Genomic DNA, 19,658 nt, shown 5'->3' with positions numbered 1-19,658 from the left:
CTTCACAGGATAACCAAGTATCGAATGTGGATAATAGAAACATTTTTGATCACCATCTGCCATGTACCTCTCTGAAGAGCTTCCTTTTGATGACATTCTGTGTCGTTAGGTTTGCCCGAAACAGGATTTGGAACCAACGCCTATTCCCGTTCATCAGAAAGGCCCCTACGTTGAGATGGCGGTGGGAAATTGTAAGCATCTACACTTTCACCATCGGAAATTGTGAAATATAATTTACGTCCAAGAAGATAGACGTACGGCACGGTTTGACTCTGCGATCGAGGAAATCATTTGAGGGCTTGCCTTTTGGCCCGACTGTACGAAAGGATTCTGTTGGCTAAGGGTTGTGGGAAAAACATTAAGAAGACGCGCGACTGGAGTCGCCAGCAAACGAACAATTGGTGTTTCTCGATTGAAGACGACGATGCCTGCACCTGCTACCGCTTGCACTGAACTTTTAGATAAATATGTGGCTAGCAGAGACAATGATCAAGCGTGTAAGGGGACCCCGAAAATGTATTGTTGCCTTTTAATAATAATAACTGGGTTTGTAGTAACTATTGGTTTTGGGTTATGGTATCTGGAGGAAGCATATCCGTTAGAGGACTTTTTACCTGTTGAAAATGTATCTGTTTTCCCCACTCCTTCCGTGCAATTGCATACCTTGTCGCCTGGAGATTCTTCGCATAGACGGAACTATCAGAATAATACTCTTTTGTTAATAATGAATGTCACTCATGCAATTTTGAATAGGACCAACTGCTGGATCTGCTCACATCTACCGCAACATGGGGATAAGGGGCTAGGTTGGTAGATTCATCCTTTACCTTTGACAACTGCTTGTTATGCTTCTCTTAGAGCACTATTCTTTGGCCGATGGAATGACAGCATCTCAGGGAACTTTGATGGTACAAATCTGAATAGTTTTGAAAAACGTTTTTTGATGCCCATGGGATGCTCGCTTTTTGCAAATAGGAGTAAGCCAAACGTTGCTGCTGTTAGGCCCCCTGATAGATTGTCTCGTCCTTTTCAGGCTTTGATCTCTTTCAAAATGGCTCCTATAGGCAATAAGGATGCCACGCCTCCATCTTATTCTGTTAACCATAGCCCCGATTCAGTTTCCTTCTGCATATAGAGGAATGGAACATGGTCAATGGGTAATTTCAGAAAATGCGTCAACGTTGCGAATTTGACTAGTGAGAACAGACCTCTGTACGTAGGTGAACCTGTCTATTTCGTTTGCGGTAATGTGGCATTTCCATGGTTGCCCAGGGATTGGCAAGGAACCTGCTATTTAGAGATTCTATTACCTGGGGTATTTATTGCCAGTACTGCAGAAATGTTGAAGACTCGTCCATGACGAGATGTGAAAGGGGATATTCCAGCGCAAACTCTAGGAGACATCATGAAATCTTTTGTGCCATTTTTTGGGCAAATTACGAATTCAGAAGATATCAGGGGACTAGCAAGAGATATGGAGAGAACCATCATCCGGACCATTGACATACTCTATAATATGACGTTAGAACAGAAAGCGATAAAAGTAGTGGCTCTTCAGAACCGGATGGCATTAGATGTCATTCTGGCTGAGCGTGGAGGAGTATGTAAATTAGTGGGGTCCGCTTGCTGCGTTTACGTACCGGGCTCCTCTCCAATGATCTTTAGGGTGATCCAAAATCTACATGTTCTTAGTTCAGAAGTGCATGTTCCTGAGGGAAACTGGGAACTTAGTACATGGTTTTGGGACCTCCTACGGTCATGGGGATGGAAGTTACTTTCGGCCCTGCTGATTATCTTGGGTAGTTTTCTATTCCTTTGTTGTTGTATACAGTGTCTCCCTGGTATATGTTCTGTATTAGGGGGGTGTTGCGCGCAAGCAACAAGTGTATTAGGGCATAGAATATACGCCCCAGATAAGGTTTCCAAGGAGTACGTGTTGAAAGAAACTCTAGTGTCTGATCTAATGGCAATAGATATGTCTGCTAATGATTCTGGGTGTGTAGACGTTGAAATGTGGATTTAATCACAAAGTGATTGAAGGTAGTTTAGCGCTTGCCGTAGGCCAAACGGAGGTTTTGTAAAATTGATATAGTATTGTTTTGTCCTCATTGAATATGTTGGCCTATGCCCAGTCGCTCTGCGAGAAAATCCGTATTGCAAGGTCGTAACCTTAAGTTAATCGAGCCTCCATTTTAGGTCAAAGCCGCCATTTTAGTTATTCGTGCAAAGTCACCCCCTGGCCTAAAATGGCCAACCTGTGTTCTCCTGTTCTAACTTAACCTCTTTGACCTTTGTAGACGAGTTAATGTCCAACCTGCCTGCAGGCTACATGTGAGGGCCATGTAGACCTTGCCCTTTGTTGACCTCGGGATCAGGGTATTACTTGAATCGGTGATGTTAACCTACAAATATATAAGAACAATAAAACTGTTAAAACATGTCATGTGAAACATCTGTTTGACCTGCATTAAAGGAATGTGTAAAGAGTGTAAAGTTAAACCCAGAGAATAATAGTGCTTGTTGGTAAATGTATTAAAAGGTAAACCGGTGGTCTCTGTGATGTACTGACGGCCAAATAGCTATTTGTGCACTTTGTTTTGTACACTGTACAGTATTGCAATCAAGATTCTGGGAATCTTTACAAGCCCGTGTTGGTGTATTTCTCTTTGCATGGTGTAAAAGCCTTAATATTGTATTTTTTCTGATTCCACAGAATGGGCCCGTCCGGTCTGGACCTCAGGCAGGCTGACTGCTGCCATGGCTACATGGGTGCCCGGGCTGCTCTGTGCATGCATGTTGGGCCCACGTTTCTAACGATAGGTCGCCCGAATCACGCAGCTTAGCACAGCATTTTCTTCAGGCCCTGGTGGGCCGCTTGAGGCTGCAGTCCCAGGGGCATTATTTTCTGTTTCTCACTGCTTTTTTTCATTATCCTTCTTCTCTTGTTTTTTCTTTCCTGCACTCCCTTCCAACCATTCTCTAACCATTTTATTTTCAAAACCTTTGAATTCTTTTCTACCCTGGCCAGCCCATTCCTGTGCGGGGGAGTTCTGTTGCTTTGTTTTCTTGTTCCTTTTCTCTTCAACATTCCAACCAGTGGTGGGCTGGATGGATTCGTCCTGAAAACATGCATACCCATACTACATACAGATAAAATAAAACAAGTTATTTAAACCCTGCTGTCTGTTTTTATTCCTAGGTTTCTCTTGGTGGCCAATTATGTAGCTGTACCAAGCCAGGTCCTTTTTGGGCTTTGGGCTACATGTATCCCAAACAATATTCACTAGTTTGTTACCAAAGGTTGGCTAAACATATAGGAGCTCATCTTCATAATGGCGTAACATGAATGGAAGGCGTAAAAGCCTAGAGTAAGGCTTTAACGCCTTCCATTCACGCCACGCCACATTTTCATTCATTTGTATGGTGGAGAGGAGTGGTCGTACGCAACTTGCATTTCCACCACCTCCTTCCTTTCCACCATACAAATGCTCCAGCATTTGCAACGGCATGGGTTTTCATGCCATCGCACATGCTGGAGGTCCCAATGGGGGGCGCCTGCATTATCCACCAGCAGAAAGCAGGGGGACCACATAAAGATCCATTGTAAATGCTGCCTGCCATGGCAGGCAGTGTTCACAATTAAAATTAAACCATGTCGGGTATGGTTTCATTTTAAATGTGAGCACTTCAGTGTTCACAATTGAAATTGAACCCTGCCTGACATAATGCATGTCAGAGGGTTTAATTGCAATTGTGAGTGCTGCTTGCCATACGAGCACGGCAAGCGGTGCTCAGAATTAAAAGTAAACGCTGCCTGCCAGTCATGCATGCTTGCCAGTGAGCGTTTACTCACTTTGCATGGTGGACTGCAAAAGTGTATGACAACAGACAGTGTTCAAGCATGTGCGCATCCTTTTCCCTCCGCCGTGCATATTATGAAAATGAATAGAAATGTAATAACACCCCACCGTCGACGTTTAGGAGCAAAATGAATGTCATATACGTTCTAACATGAAAGCAAGAATGGTAAATGGACAACAGCAATTTCTTCACTCTTTACATGGCAGGCTTAAAATATGGCGCAGCACCAATCTAGCAGTCGTCTTTATGTATTACAAATATAGTGCCTGATTCACAAGTTTTTCAGTGGACTTTTCCCATTGCAAAACGCTTTTGTAAATTAGTCCCGTAGCATTTTATTGGATGCTTGAAAGCAGTAAAACAGCTATTGCTTTTGCAGACTACCTGTCCGATTTGATTATAGCTTTAAAATTCCAGCAAATAGGAGCATTCTGCTCTGTAAGTGTGTAAAGGCAGCTGCCATTATATTGTGCTTGGGAGAGTCTCGATGTTAAAGGGCCACATTGTCCAGAAAAGATATTGTTCGGAATATATGCATCCCGCATAAAATTACCTTTTAAAAATAGCACCATGTGGTCCTTTTGCGCAGGAGCCAGTTTCCTAAATGACTAGTCACGGGATGTGCTGTTCCTTACAGTTATGTCACATCTCCGCATTAAAATGCATGTACACAGCTTGGGAGAGCATTAGAGTCTCCATCAGTCTTCATCAGTGCAGGGCACACTTTTCGTCCTTGTTAATATTATCATGGCTGATATAAAGATGGTATGCTTTGCTGGGTTTAAGTGAGGATTCAGGCGCACGTGAAGGTGACTTTGCAGGGTTATAAAGCACTGCATTCCCTTTGCGATGAATTTATGTGGAAACCACTTGCTCTTCAGACCTCAGGAAGGTGTGGGTTCCACATCTAATGTTGGGTATGTTTGCATCTGTTCGGTTCTGTTCCTCTCAGAATGTATTTTATTTATTTATTTATTTATTTATGGGTTTATTTACGATTGCACTGCAAATTAATGATGTGGCTCTCCTAGGTAGGGCATGGTGACGCCGGCACCGCTTCCTCTAACTGCTGCCTCTCAAGCCTGGGACTTCTGAACCAATCTGTAGAGAAACAGAAGGAGGGTGAGGCACGCACTCTAGTTTCCAGTGTTGAATACCTGCTGCATTTCAAGTTGCAACCGAAGTGGAGCTTTGGTGGCCCTAGCCGCTAGGATGCTTTAGCCGAGGTGTGACATGCAAGCCAGTTGTATAGGTTTAGCGTTCTGATGTTTGATGTCTAATGGTTAGTGTGTTCAATTGCCAGGTGCGAGTGGCTCATTTGGTATACGGAGCAGCCTCCATTGGCAGACACATCTGAAAAGTTACCCATTAAATATATCTAAAACATTACAGAGTGGTACATTGGAGAGTGGACCATAATACCGAAAAACACTGCAAACATGAATTAAATAAATAAAGGGTGGTGGGGTAAAGGGGTTAAAATGGGTGGGGATGGGGTTGGGGTGATGTTATAAGGGTAAAAAAAACACAAGTCTTTGGGGGACCCCCCCAAATAAAAGAACATGTCCACAATTAAATTGACCACTATGTGATTGTGGTCTGTAAGATCAAATACAACCATCTGAAACCACATATAGAAGATCATAAACATGATATCGTTCCATGGCATGGAAAGAAATTCAGAAACATATTGATTCATGATTGTGATTTTACACATGAGCGTTAGTCTGATTGCATCACATTTTGTAGTAGACCCGCAAACCCCAGATAAGGTACATTTCTGCCAGGTAAACTGGATCAAAACTAAGTGCTGTTAAAGGTTAAACAGACTTCTTTTTTTGTTTACCTTACACTGAAGAATGCAGGGCGAGAGTGGCACAATCATATGGTCTGTACCCAACCATCAATCCAGCCTCTGCCACAGCCAGCTACTTAATGAAATAAGGCATCTTCATCAATGGAAGTGTTGGAACTTAATCACATTACCCATGAACATGATGGGTGACTATTAGGCTCAACATCGAGAATGAACTATACGCCATATACTTCTACAGTTCTGCTGTTTTGGGCAACTCTCTCAAGCATAGGTTTGACCTGGGGGGTCACAAGATCAACCAACACAACATCAATCCTGGAAGAGCCCAACTAGGAGCAGCACTGAGCCCTCCAGTACCCAATCAGGTGAAGACAGTGCCTCACGTGATGGTGAGACTGGATAACACATCACCTCTTAGCGTTCCCAAAATGGTGCACAATACTCCTGTCCACAAATCTATTATTTTCTCCTAAATATACTTATTCTGAGCAAATACTTGTCATAAAATATACTTACGGAGCTGGAGAATATGCTCCTGGCTTTTAGATTCAGGTGTGGCAGTGATGGTAACTATCGGGCATGGGTTTCCGCTGAGGGTGGAGCAAAGAACCTGCTGCTTAAAGAAGACCTTCCTGTGATCCACCCCTTGTTCCAGAAGGTGAAGGTGGGACTGAAAGAAGGAACAAGATGGCTTCTTTAGCAAAAACACTTTTAATTGCATGTATCAAATCTTTATTTTAAAATTGTTTTTCTGGTTACCCAATTATCATCCCTGTTTTTATTTTTTTCTGACTACTGGCACAGTTGAGTAGAATACTTCTGGAAAGTACAGTCACTCACAGTTACACTCAACAGTTGATTTGAACAGTGCACATGCTAGATTTCAGCTAGATGCTGCTGCGTATTTCTGTTCTGGCTGAATCAGTAGCAGTTACTGGCAGTGAACGCTGTGCGTTGGAGTGAGAAGTCGGCTTTCCCTGGGTGATGCAATTGTGGAAAGGAGATGCCTTCTATAAATGCCGACTTTCAGCGTGGAGCACCGCGGAGTACCGCAGAGTTAGTAGTAGTTACTGTCAGTTAGCGGATGGAGTGGCGTGTGGCTGACTTGGAACCTGTTAGTAAAATATGACGCTATTCACTTGATATCCGACTGAGGGAAAACTGGCATAGCTGAGTGAAAGTCAGCTGAAATGGGGAGGGTCAAACATAACCACAGCTTGTAACTTGGCAAAGGTTATCTTTTTAATATTCCGCCGAAACTGTCTTTCAACGAGGGTACTGATCTCATCACGGATGGCCGGTGGCATCATTAGGGAGGGGCTAGGCGGGCTACAGCCCCGGGTCTTTTGGTTGAAGCCCCAGATATGGGCTCATTGTCTACAAACAAAAGGCTAGCTAGCCTTGAGTCCCAACAGTCCCGACATTAGCATAGCCACAGATCTTTCCCAGACCTAGCAACACCCCTGCGTATGGCCTTGAGGCACGGACAGCCGAGATAACAACAGCAGCAGAATTTCCTGTGTGTCTCTTAGCGCATGTGACTGCAGTCACCTCGACCCTCCATTTAACAGCAGGGGGAAATGGTGGCCCCTATGCAACATGCCTACTTGCTTCTTTAACCCTGAGTCATGGGGAAAGCCAACTGGGGAAGCCCGCTTCATCCAAAAATCTGGCCTAAAAAATCACGGCATATTTTTTCGAAATCGGCAGATGTTATAATAGATAAAGATTTAAACAGCCCCTGCAGCTTATAGCAATTTTGTGATCCTGCAAAATGCAACGAAAATAGCTGTGTTTTCATAAAAACGATAAAAACAGCTGTTTTTGCAAAAGCACCAGCGAAAACAGCAATTTTTGCAAAAAACTACCATATGAATAAAAAGACTCACGGGGCAAGATTCTCCCCCAAAAGTTGGGTGCAAGAAATGGAATGCGCAAGCCCATCTCATTACTTGCGCTAAAAAAAGAGCAGCACAATCCACTATGGCACTATGAAAAAGGCCATCTGAATAGGCGCATCTTATTCGCCCATTCAGATGGCCTATTTTTCGCAAATCGGGGTCTTTTTATGCACATTTAAAAGCGCATCCCACATTTACAAACAAGATACGCTTTTAAATGTGCAGAAATTGTAGGGGACCTTACGCGCCTGCTTCGAATAGGCACACGGCGGGTGCCACGGCATGATAGGGTCTTCCTGAACCGGTCATACTTTTTTTTGTGACAGCAGAGTTATTAACCACTCCTATCTCACATGCATTTCTGTTTCTGAAATAGGTGTTGGGAAGGAGATGGTCCTATCCCACCCCCTTCACTGCAGCCGAGGTAAATAAACTATGTGTAAGCTAAGGGGGGGAGGCACACCCACCCCCACGGCATATATCTGCATGATATAACAAAGAATTACATGCATAACATAGCCTATGTGCCTGCAATGAGACAGCATTTTACATCAGACCAGACGCCATCTTTTAATAGGCTCTAAAACCACAGTTCTCCCATCCCCAGCATCTCACCCAGAGGAACCAAGCCAGCACCACCCCAGGCAAGCCCCACACAAGCATTGTTCACACAGAAGTCCAGCCGTTTAATGTTGCAAATGCTTAGTATCTTTCCCGAAGAATGTGCTCTCCGTGGAGCATAAGACAGAGACAGGCCCCATCATAAGTGCCCATCCATCTCCACTAAAATGTCATGTCCTCTCAACCCCCACCCCACCCCACCAGGCCAGGGACTACCAGCTCCAACCCACCAATCCCTCTTGTGCTGATACCCATCTGACCCCCTCGCCTTGACCATTCCAGAACACCCACCTTAGATCTAGTCCTGTGCAGCAGTATATTCTCCCAAAACAACACATGTCATTTCGTATCATGGGGCACCAGGGAACGTAAATGGTAGGTCAACCCCCCTGTCGCCCGGAGAGGCACCTGGGAGCGGGATCTGCAGTATCAAAGGAGCCCCGAATAAGGGGGTTGGCATGCCAATATATTATTCCCTGTTTTCTCTCTATCCCCATTCATGCAATGATCCGGTGTGCGGCCTTATTCTTGCATTATCAGTACTTGTGGTTAAGCTTAGATAGTTGGTAATGTGTTGTTTGCTCACTCTGACCTTGACTGCAGAGATGAGCCCAGCTGACCCACGTGCAGCACGGCCGACTGGGAAGCCACGGCCAATGATGCTCTGGCATCCCCTATGGAGCAGGGCTTAGTATAAATCTTCAGCCAATCAGCCCTGTCGAGCCTGTACCCTATGTGATGCTTAGTCCCTTTTTAATGTGCTGCCTGTGTAATTTTTGGCAGAGCGCTCTCGAGTAACAGAGTTCTTTGCTGTCATTTTTTATATGATATCAACTTTGTTATCCTTGCAACCTATCTCTCGGTCTCATTCCCTGACGGGGTGTGTTATCTTATTTTGTCTCATTATTGGGACACGTGTATGAGTGGGTGCCTTCATAGGATAGAAATGCGCTTTTTGGGTCGCATTATACATGGGCATGCCCTTTAAAGGCAATCAGTGACTTTGCATCACAAATTCAGAAAGAGGGGATACAATTCGGTTTCTATCTCCAGAATAGAAGAAAGGGTGGCGAATATTGAAAGAGATACCCTGCTTACGCCCAAGGTCAAGAATAAGGACGACTCTATGGTATATGTGACCACGCATTCCAACCAAAGCAGAAAAATTAGGAGTATCATTCAGAAGAACTGGCCTATGCAGCAAATGGACCCTGAAACTCAATCTCTTTTCCAACAAACACCTATCTTTGCATATGGGAATAGCAGGGCTCTCAGAAACAGCCTGATTCGAGCCGAGACACCAATGGACCAGGCAATGACCACACGGCATAGAGGCACACAATCTTGTCACAACTGCCAGCATTGTAGTAACATTCTGCTAGGCAACACAATCTCACATCCACACACAGGGAAACCAATTACACTCAAACACTCTTGCACCTGTGATTCGACTAATGTGGTTTATGCTCTTAAATGCCCCTGTGGGCTCTAGTATGTGGGGATCACCATGAGGAAAGCAAAATGAAGATGGACTGAGCACAAGCCGAACATTCGGACTAAAAGTTTGAGATCACCAGTATCGATGCACTTTGTGGAAGCAAGACATTCAATTGCTCAACTGAGATGCATTATTCTAGAACAAGTACAAGTGGGCCCTAGAGGGGGGATGTGCATAAACGTTTGTTACAAAGGGACATTTTCTGGATCGACCTATTGGATTGCTTGAGCCCAAGAGGCATGAACTGCAAGTTTAATCCATGTGCTTTGTCTAAATGTTAAATTTGTTTTTCTATTCTATGTTTTTTTGAATTCTGTTATTTTCCAATTGCAATGCCTTGGTCAGACGAAGGAATTGTCTATTGACTGAGGCCAATCTGCATTATTGAATATTTGTTGACAAGTCACAGTGCGGGACCCGAGTTATGCATTTACTTGGTAATGTAACTTGGGCTTATGTGTACCACTGAGTTTCTGTATGTTCAGCTGGGAAATATGACAACGTAACATTGTACTAATGATGCTTGTGACTGTTATAAGTTAGATTTTACTGCTATGTTTCCACATAAGTAATTAACTGTCCATTATACCACTGGGGAAATCATTCACACATCCACCGTTAGGGATGGCAAACGCATCTACATTGTCCAATGTTTGTGGGCAATGTCTAGGGACATTGTCCAATTAATATGGTAGAGTCATGATTTATTAGGTAGCTGAGATACAGGAGAGAATTTTATAATCCTCATAGGTATATTAACTCCATGTTACACTATACCAGTCAGGACACAGGGGTTACCTCCCTGTGGGATTCCTGGTCCGGTTTTGGTGGGCATATTAAATGGTTAGTGAGAGGTGGGGCACCACACAGTCTCTGGCCTATTTGGTGCCCGCCTCACACTACAAGTCTTTCGGTCTCAATCATAACATTCCTTTGACCGTGACCAGAGATGTGACTTTTTCTCCTCTGGCAGGTGGCGAGGAATGGCGTTATACGAGCACAGCCTCCCGGGACTCTTGCATATCTTAAAGATAGCTTGGTGAATTCACTGAGCGTATGTATCTCCTTATCTGAGAACAACGCATAATCGCGTAGTTTCTATGGCAACCGGCTCGACACACAAACATTAATATTCCTCACCAGTACACAAGCTGACACATACTGGCATTGAGTTTCTGTGGAATAATCCACGCACATTACTCCCGGAGTATTAGGGTCGGTTCTGTGGTTAATTTTAATTGCATGCGTACCGACTATCAAATCTGCATCTTGGTGAATAGCATCTGTCTAAGTTGATGCCCACGCCAATATGGCAAAGAGCAAGGCAGTGCGCACGCGCGCCGCTGCCATGGCAACACAGTAACATATTGCAGTTTCGAGCCGCGCGTCTGACTGACGGGCGTCTCGCCGAAGAGATCTAGGTACATGTTTACAGCAGCTTAGGCTCGCTGGCGAGCACAAACATACTGCAAGCAACGGAATAGTTATCTGCGAGCGGCACCTTCATACTTGGCTGCATGCTCGTGTCCTTGTTCATATAGATATGATTTGAAATCATCTCTCTCTTTACCTGTACATACGTTGAGAGACTCACACCGGGTGGCGCCACCATGCTTGGCTGCATTCTTATGCCTCCGCTACTATGCATGTGGCTTAAATTCAACAGTTATTGCTTTTGCACACATGATTATACCGGTGATCTGATCCATTCACAACTGACACTACCTTTTGAACTTCAAACTTGGTACCATATTTCTGTTATTAACCCCTACAGTGCTTATCCTTCGTGAATGACCTCCCAACAGTTTACTCAGACCCGGGGCAATGAACTTGCCTCTAGACCGGGTGAGTTGTGTTAAAAGTATTATATGGACCTTTAAGAGCGTAGAATCTAATGTACCTATGAGCTGAGAAATGTTATTTTTGCTCTCTATGTAGGTTGAGGTGTTTTCTTTTTTTTTTTTTTTTTTTTTTTAAGCATTTATTTTATTATATTGTGTATGGTTCTAAAAAAGAACTTTACAAAACATTTGGACGAAATATACAGAAAAGCATCTTAATAAAGTCTAGATTAAACCTCTTTCTTGTGCACACGATTAAAAACATTTCCATACACACAACACATCATGATACACGATAAAATCCCCCTGTGTCATAAAAACGCATATCACACATCATTAGCATTTCAAACTCTTCAAACCACATTTCAGAGAAAAAAAGTAATAATAGAAGATTCCATAGGAGTAGGAGTAGCTAATAAAGGGCAGACTTCTGATAATTAGATTATAAAGTGCAATTGATTAAAAAAGGCAACAGCTAATCCGTTGGTTGTAGTTTGGCTGGGTAGACACCTTTTCCACAAGTTGCCATTAACGGGAAGATATAAGAAAGCTAATGAGTAACAAGACTTCCTAGAGGGCGACACCAGCCGGTGCCAGGCTTACCAAGCTGGACACTCTAGTTTTGGGGACGTTGTCGCAGGTTCTTAAGGCCAAACGCATGGTAGGGTTGCTAACTGGAACAGGCTGAGCCAGGGGTGCTGCTAGGTCCGGAAAAGATCCGGGGCTAAGCTAATGTCCAGGCTGTCAGTACTCGGGGCTAGCTAGTCTTTTGGCTGTAGCTCCTGAGCTTCTATCCGGGGCCACAGCCAAAAGATCCGGGGCTTTAGCCCCCTCAGCCCCCCCTAGCAACGCCCCTGGGCTGAGCTCTGGAGACATCGGGAAGTGAGACGAGTTGCAAGGCAAAGGGGCACGTCCTGTAGCACAGCTGTTGTTCATTCAGATAAGGACGTGGCTTGTGCTGCAGATTTAGTGTTTAAGTCATGGGGTCTCTTGGCCATAACACCGCAGGTTCGTGTGAGAATCCTGACTTCTGATTTATTTTTTTAATTTATTTATTTATAAGATTTACACAAAGAAAAACAAGCAAATCAATTAATATAATTAAAACAAAGCAATTAAGTACACACAGAATATAATATGCAAATAACCATCAAAGAACTAATACAAACTTATAAAATCATCCCAGATCTTTTCATGTAATCTCAACCTCCCTTGTCGCTTATAAATCACCCTCTCCATGGTTGCAAGCCCAGACATTGCCTCAATCCAGTCTTCCACAATAGGTGCAATCCGTGTTTTCCAGCCCCTCAGAACTAGTTTCTTGCCCAAACCAGCACCACGGAGCAGAAATTTTTTCCTTGAAACAGAGAGATCTTCTAGCAATTCACCTCCCCCCAAAATCATCGTCATGAAATCCAACTCAACATCCAAATTCAAAACACGCAAGCAAATACAACAAACATCATGCCAAAATCCCCGCACACGCACACACTCCCAAAGCAGATGTTCCAAGCTTCCCAATCCATTTCCACAACACCAGCAATCATCCGAATCAATCATCCCTCTCTTGAACATTCGTTCTGGAGACCAAAACACTCTATTGAGTATCTTTACTTGTCTCGACCGTTCCCCCAAATTAATAGCACAAAGCCTAACGTTCGCACACATTTCAGACCACATCTCAGGCGAAATCTCACATTCCAATCTCCTCCCCCACTCATCTCTCAATCCAGAGTTCTCCTCATAAGAAGACACAATATTATTGTAAATCCTGCTAGCAATTGAACAACCACCTGGCTCCCTCTCTTTAAGAAAGAGATTCACCATTGCACCCCCTTGTTCTACCACATCACCTATACATCTCTTCAATTTTCTGAAATCAGTAGTTCGAAAATTGTCAATGTTAAATCTCGTCTGTAATTCTCTTTCACCTATCCACTCACCGTCCACAACGACATCGTCAATCCAGTAAATCCCACTCAAAAACCAATCCGGCCAGAATAAAGACCTACCTCCAACAGAAATCAACGGATTCAACCAGATGGATGCATGAGTGGTCTTCATAGCAACAGATCCAAGCAATTCATGTATATGTCTCCATGTTTCTCTCAGAAAAACTGTCAAAGGCGATTTCTTACACAATGTGTTCGTAGCTGTGAGAATTGCCCTAGGAGGAAGCGGGCCCAGCAAACTCGCCTCAGCAATTGCCCATTTATCGGGTGCGTCAACCAAAAAGGGTACAATGAAGTGACTGGAAAACGCTAAGTGATATGCCTTAAAGTTCGGAACTCCCAGTCCTCCTTTTTCCACAGGTAAGTGAAGTTTCCACAACTTGAGCCGTGGCGGTTTGTTATCCCACAAAAAGGACTGCAATAAACCATCAATTTTCCTCCAATAGTGTTGACCAATTTTAACCGGGAGCATACCCAAAATGTAATTAATTTTCGGAGCCGCATTCATCTTAAGAGCGTTCACCTTGCCCCAAAGAGACAAACGAAGTAACGACCATCGCAAAAGGCTCATTTTCAAGTCGCTACACACCTCACTCATGTTCACCACAACCATCTCATCTACCAGCGGTGTCAGCCATATACCCAGATATTTTAGTTTCCTTTCACACCACTGAAACCCAAATCCAGTAATCAAATTCTTATCACAGTATCCCGAAATCGGCAACACCTCGGATTTGGACCAATTGACCTTAAATCCTGCCACCGCATAAAATCTATCCAAAACACCTAATAAGGCCGGAAGGGACACTGTCAAATTCCGCAATAATAATAGCAGATCATCTGCATAAAACCACAATTTCTGATCGGCACCATGAAAGTTCAATCCCTGTATTTGCACATCACACCTCAAGGTTATCGCCAATGGTTCCATTGCCAAAACAAAGATCAGAGGGGACAAAGGGCATCCCTGTCTCGTACCCCTCTGTAGAATAAAAGAATCTGATGATTGTCCATTAGTCCTGACAGTGGCCGTTGGACAAGCATAAAGCAGGGCAACCCATGAAATAAATTCTTCCCCCAGGTTCATAGCACGCAATACCGAAAAAAGATACTTCCAATCCACACGATCAAACGCCTTCTCCGCATCTAAAGAAAAAATGGCCACATCATCATCCAAATCCTGTGCATTCGTCATCAGCAGTAACAAGTTTCTAATATTACTAGATGTCCTTCGACCAAGAACGAAACCTGATTGGTCAGTGTGCACCAGTTTCACAAGCAAAGTCTGCAAACGCACAGCCAACAATTTCGCCAATATCTTGTTGTCCGTATTAATTAAACTGATCGGACGATAATTTGAAGGCAAACTGCCATCTTTATCCTTCTTAAGAAAAACCGAAATGGTGGCGTGGTTGGTAGAAGCGGGAAGCTGACCCCCCACCCTAGACTCCACATACATATCCCGTAAAAGTTCCACCGCTGAATCTGGCAAGATTTTATAAAACTCAGCAGGCAGACCATCGGGACCAGGAGACTTGCCTGAGTTCAGTTTTCCGATAGCCAACCTCATCTCATCCACAGTCACATTCTCACCCAAGATGCCCTTCTCCAAATCATTCACTCTAGGTATATCCAAACCATCTAAAAAGGACTCATCCACACCACTGACACCCAATTCATTCTGATACAATTTCTCATAATAATCCTTAAACGTCTCATTAATCTGTTTTGGATCAGATGTCACCATACCACCTGCCGTTACAATGGAACTGATTGCACCTTCCGACTGCCGTTGCCTTAATCTGTACGCAAGCCAGCGGTCACATTTCTCACCATATTCATAATAGGAACATTTCAACCTGAATAGATCTTTCTCAGATCGTACTCTCAAAATCTCATTCAACTCTCTCTGCATATTCCTCAGTGACCTCTTAATTTCCAGATTTGCAGGATCATTCATCAAAGCATTTGAGAATTGTTTAATACGTTGTTCCAAATCTAAACTTTTCTTCTCCAAGTTTTTTCTCCTGTTACTGGACAAACCCAGGATCAGACCCCGCATTGTACATTTAAAAGCCTCCCAGATTGTCCCAACAGTAAGCCCCTCTGTTCTGTTTTCAGCCACAAAATGTTCAGCCTCGGATCTAATTTTTTCCACAATCTCCTCGTCCTGAAGAATAGAGGTGTTCATTCTCCAACAAAATGACTTGGATGTATCAAACTTCAGACCCACATTCAGAAACACCGGTGCATGATCAGTAACAGCAATACAACCAATCTCGCAACCTGCCAAATTCGAGGTCGCAGAGCCAGCCGTGAGAAACATGTCAATACGAGAGTGTGAACCATGTGAGCCAGAATAATAGGTGTATTCCCTCAAATCAGAGTTATGCAATCTCCAACAATCTTCCAAGGCAAATTCAGACACAAGAGAGCGGAAAGAACAATATGTCGGATCCCTCCTCCGATTAGCACAGGGACCACTACGATCTTTGGCATCATCCATCACCAAATTAAAATCCCCCTCCAGGATCACATTCCGTGAACCAAAATCCTGCAGTATCTGAGCAACTGTTCCAAAAAAGGAGCCGTCGTCCACTGAGGGAGCATAAACATTACAAAGAACAGTTTGGACCCCCTGAACCTCCACCAAAAGTGCAATGACCCTGCCCTCATCATCTGAGCGTGAACGTAAGACTTTAATCGGGGCATTTTTCCGTATCAGAACAGCCACCCCTCTACTCCTAGAAGAAAAACATGAGACAAAAAACTCCCCAATCCACCGTTTGTGGAACAAATTAACTTCATCTAACAATACATGTGTCTCCTGAAGGAAATAAACATCACAGCGCATATCATTCAAACAGTTAAAAATCGTTTGCCGTTTGGTTGGATTGTTGAGACCATTCACATTCCAAGAGGAGATGGACAAAAGATCCCCCCTCCCTGACGGCATTGCAAAAACAGTAAAAATACAAAAAACAGCAAGCACAAAGATTCTGCCCCCAAAATAGCCAATAACCCACCCCCACCCCCTAGAACAGAAGTATGAATCCAACGTCAACGAGAGCTAACAAACCCCAATACCCCTCCCAATCACATATTAGACTTTAAACTAGTCAACCCCACCAGAAACACCCCAATTGTGTAGGGCGTGTATATGACCACGAACCAAGCAAGTATTTGGTAACAAAACACTTCCCCCAACGTCTTTCAAGAAGTCAAGCAACTGCTCTAAATAAATATAGCAAACATTAGTCATAGTCAAAATGACATCAAGGATGCACAGGAAACCACCCCTCCACCATAAAGGAAGGTGGAAGATCAAAAGAACCCCCTCTACATGTGTCATCATCAAAAGGCCGATAAAAAAATAAATAAATAAATAAATAAATAAATAAATAAATAAATAAATAAATAAATTAAAACCCAATTGAACAACAGCAATTGTTAAACCCAATACCACTACAGTAGTAACGGCAAACAATATCCAACCCAATATTAGTCTCAGAGTAGTCCCGATGTTGATGGGAACCACTCCATTATGCCACTCCCAATGCCTTTTCAAATAAATAAATAAATAAATATATGCTCTGTAAGTGACATGTATCATTGTGGGACCATGATATTATCAATAGTTGCAGGTTGCATTCTGGCCCCCACCTTTGCATCATACATATATATTATAGGCATTACACCACATCAGAACATTTGTAGCATTTGCCTATACGAATATATCCATAACATAGTACAATAAACAGAATGCCATTGAATAACCCTAAAGTCCATAGGTCAAAAAGTCATCAGTCCATGACAATTCCCCACAGGTTGAAACTACATATCCCCAGAGCAGGGCATTAAAAATCATCATAAATCAACATTTCAAAGATTTCACTAATATCATATCCTTAAATGGTGTCTTTCTTGCATTACATAACTACATGTCATTTCCCATAGTCCTTAAATTACACGTCGTCTTCTATGCCTTTATATGTAACCATAACATGTTGCATCTCATATCTACCCATAACGTTTTGCACCCAAAGTAAACAATCAATCTTGGCAACATCTTATGACCAATACCTTCCCTAAATTAATAACATGTAGATTGCAGTTCTGTCTTTTCCTTTCCTAGCCAGTAACATAAAACATACCTTGCTCGACTGCCGGCAATTCAAAAAAAAAGGGGGGGGGGAAACAGCGACGGTATTATTCCAAATGGGTTCTCATCACTGGCATGTATTCACTCTGTAACCAGCAGTCCCTCTCTTCCAGGACCGCCGGATAGCAGATAAACATTATCTGATGCACAAATGTTGCAGGCACCCATTTCCATACTTTTCCTTCCTTCTTTGGCTCGTCGTAAAACTTCCATCCACACGGAAAGCAAAACAAGTGCCTCTTCTGTGCACGTCATCACGGCAGACCACGTTTTCAAGTCCCCTTCCTCTTTCGATGCACTTTCTCTTCTTCACTCGCACGGAGCGAATAAAACATGCTGCTCTGTGTACGTGAAGCCCATACACAGTGGAAATCATCCCTTTTCCGGGCACGTGACAAGATGAAGATGACCACATGGCTCAGCAGTTAAACAAAGGGTCCATTACTCCAGTAGTAGTCGCATCACGAATACAACAATGCAGCAGAATTCCAATGCCGGAATGGAGACCCGATCATGAAGAAAAACGTTAAACTGTAAGATGCAGGCGGCGCCATTTTATCAGCGCTCAATCCAATGTAAAAAAAAAAAAAAAAAAAAAAACAAACACCAGGCGGGACAATGTTGTAATAATTAAATGCATTTAAACTGTTGTTATTCCATCGTATTATGCTCATCCCGCAGCGCTTCCAGCCATGAAATAGCCTCTTTTGGGTCAGATGTAGCCTTCTCTCCCTCTTGCAGCATAAGAGTCATAGTATTATATCTATTTAACAGAGTCTTTACCTTCAGGGACTTCGCCAGTTCTTTCACGCCCTTGAAGCCCCTCCTGGCAACCATGACTTCTTTAGGATAATCTGGAAAAACATAAATAGGTTTCCCTTTGTAAGAGGCAGGACCCTTAGATCTAGCTGCAAGCAACAAGCTCTCCTTCTTCCTGGCCAAAACAAAGACCACCATGATGTGTCTGGGCGTAGAGCCTGGTTGTTTGCCTATCCTGTACACATGGTCTACATCCTCTTCAGTAAAGGGCACCAATCCAAAGCAGTCTTTAAAAATTCCAATAATCACTGAAATCAGATTTTCAGCACCAGGATCTTCAACCACTCCAACTAATCTGATATTCCTCTCCCGCAGTTTGAAGTCCATTTCCAATCTCCGGTCTTTCTCAAAATGGAGGTCCTTTTTCAAATTATTGTATGCTCTGTAGCTCCCCGCCATCTCCGAAGTCATAGACAGTGATTTCCTTTCCAAGTCTTCTACCCTGCCATCCAGGTGACAAACTTTAGAGTTCAGCTCCGCCAGGGCAGTTTTTACTTCAACCATGTCCAGAGATACCTGCTTCAGCAGTTTGTAGATGTCCTGACTACTTGGATTTTCATCTTCCATCTCCAGCAATTGTTTCTGTTTTTTAGAATTAGGGTTTTCTGGCTCCTGAATCTTTTTCTTTGAATTCATAATCATTTTGAAATAGCTACAGGGAGGGGACCAGGAGCTGCAGGCTCAAGCTGCTGTCACCTTGGCCAACATTCTGGAATGTACCTATGAGCTGAGAAATGTTATTTTTGCTCTCTATGTAGGTTGAGGTGTTTTCGTTATTGCTTCAACTATAAGGTTAGTGACTCGGATTAATATCTGCAATCCATAATCACTAGTACACAGCTCAGAGTTAATTAGTTTATCTTTGAACCCCTTACCACCCTATGAAACTTTACACATCCTGCCCTGAAGATGGGTTCATCGGAATCCGAAACGCGTTGGCACCTTTAGGAGTGTTTAGGACAAAATATAGAGCAGAAGGAATTGCACTGCTCATGCTGATGTACACATTATGTTGTCAAATTGTGAATTGATTAATTTGTTTAATGCTCAATCTCAACTGAATATGTTTTTGGAGTGTGCAAAAATACAGCTCTGATTTTTGAATCTTTATTCAATTGTATTCATGTATGTTGGATCTATACTGATTCATTTTGTACACACTGAGGTTTTACAGTGTGATGTATCTT

General features: G+C 43.2%; 1 protein-coding gene across 1 annotated transcript in view; it reads right to left on the bottom strand.

Moving 5' to 3' along the window:
- Positions 1 to 19,658, bottom strand: part of AGBL1 (AGBL carboxypeptidase 1) — a 3,520,373-nt gene that overhangs the window by 2,160,447 nt on the left and 1,340,268 nt on the right. The window contains exon 17 of the mRNA XM_069624284.1: positions 6,194 to 6,347. Within this exon, the coding sequence (XP_069480385.1) occupies positions 6,194 to 6,347 (154 nt within the window). The remainder of the gene's footprint in view (positions 1 to 6,193; positions 6,348 to 19,658) is intronic.

Source organism: Ambystoma mexicanum, chromosome 11 (genome assembly GCF_040938575.1).
Source record: "Ambystoma mexicanum isolate Mex_15411 chromosome 11, UKY_AmexF1_1, whole genome shotgun sequence".
Taxonomy (NCBI): Eukaryota; Metazoa; Chordata; class Amphibia; order Caudata; family Ambystomatidae; genus Ambystoma; species Ambystoma mexicanum.
This window is presented reverse-complemented; position numbering and strand designations above follow the sequence as displayed.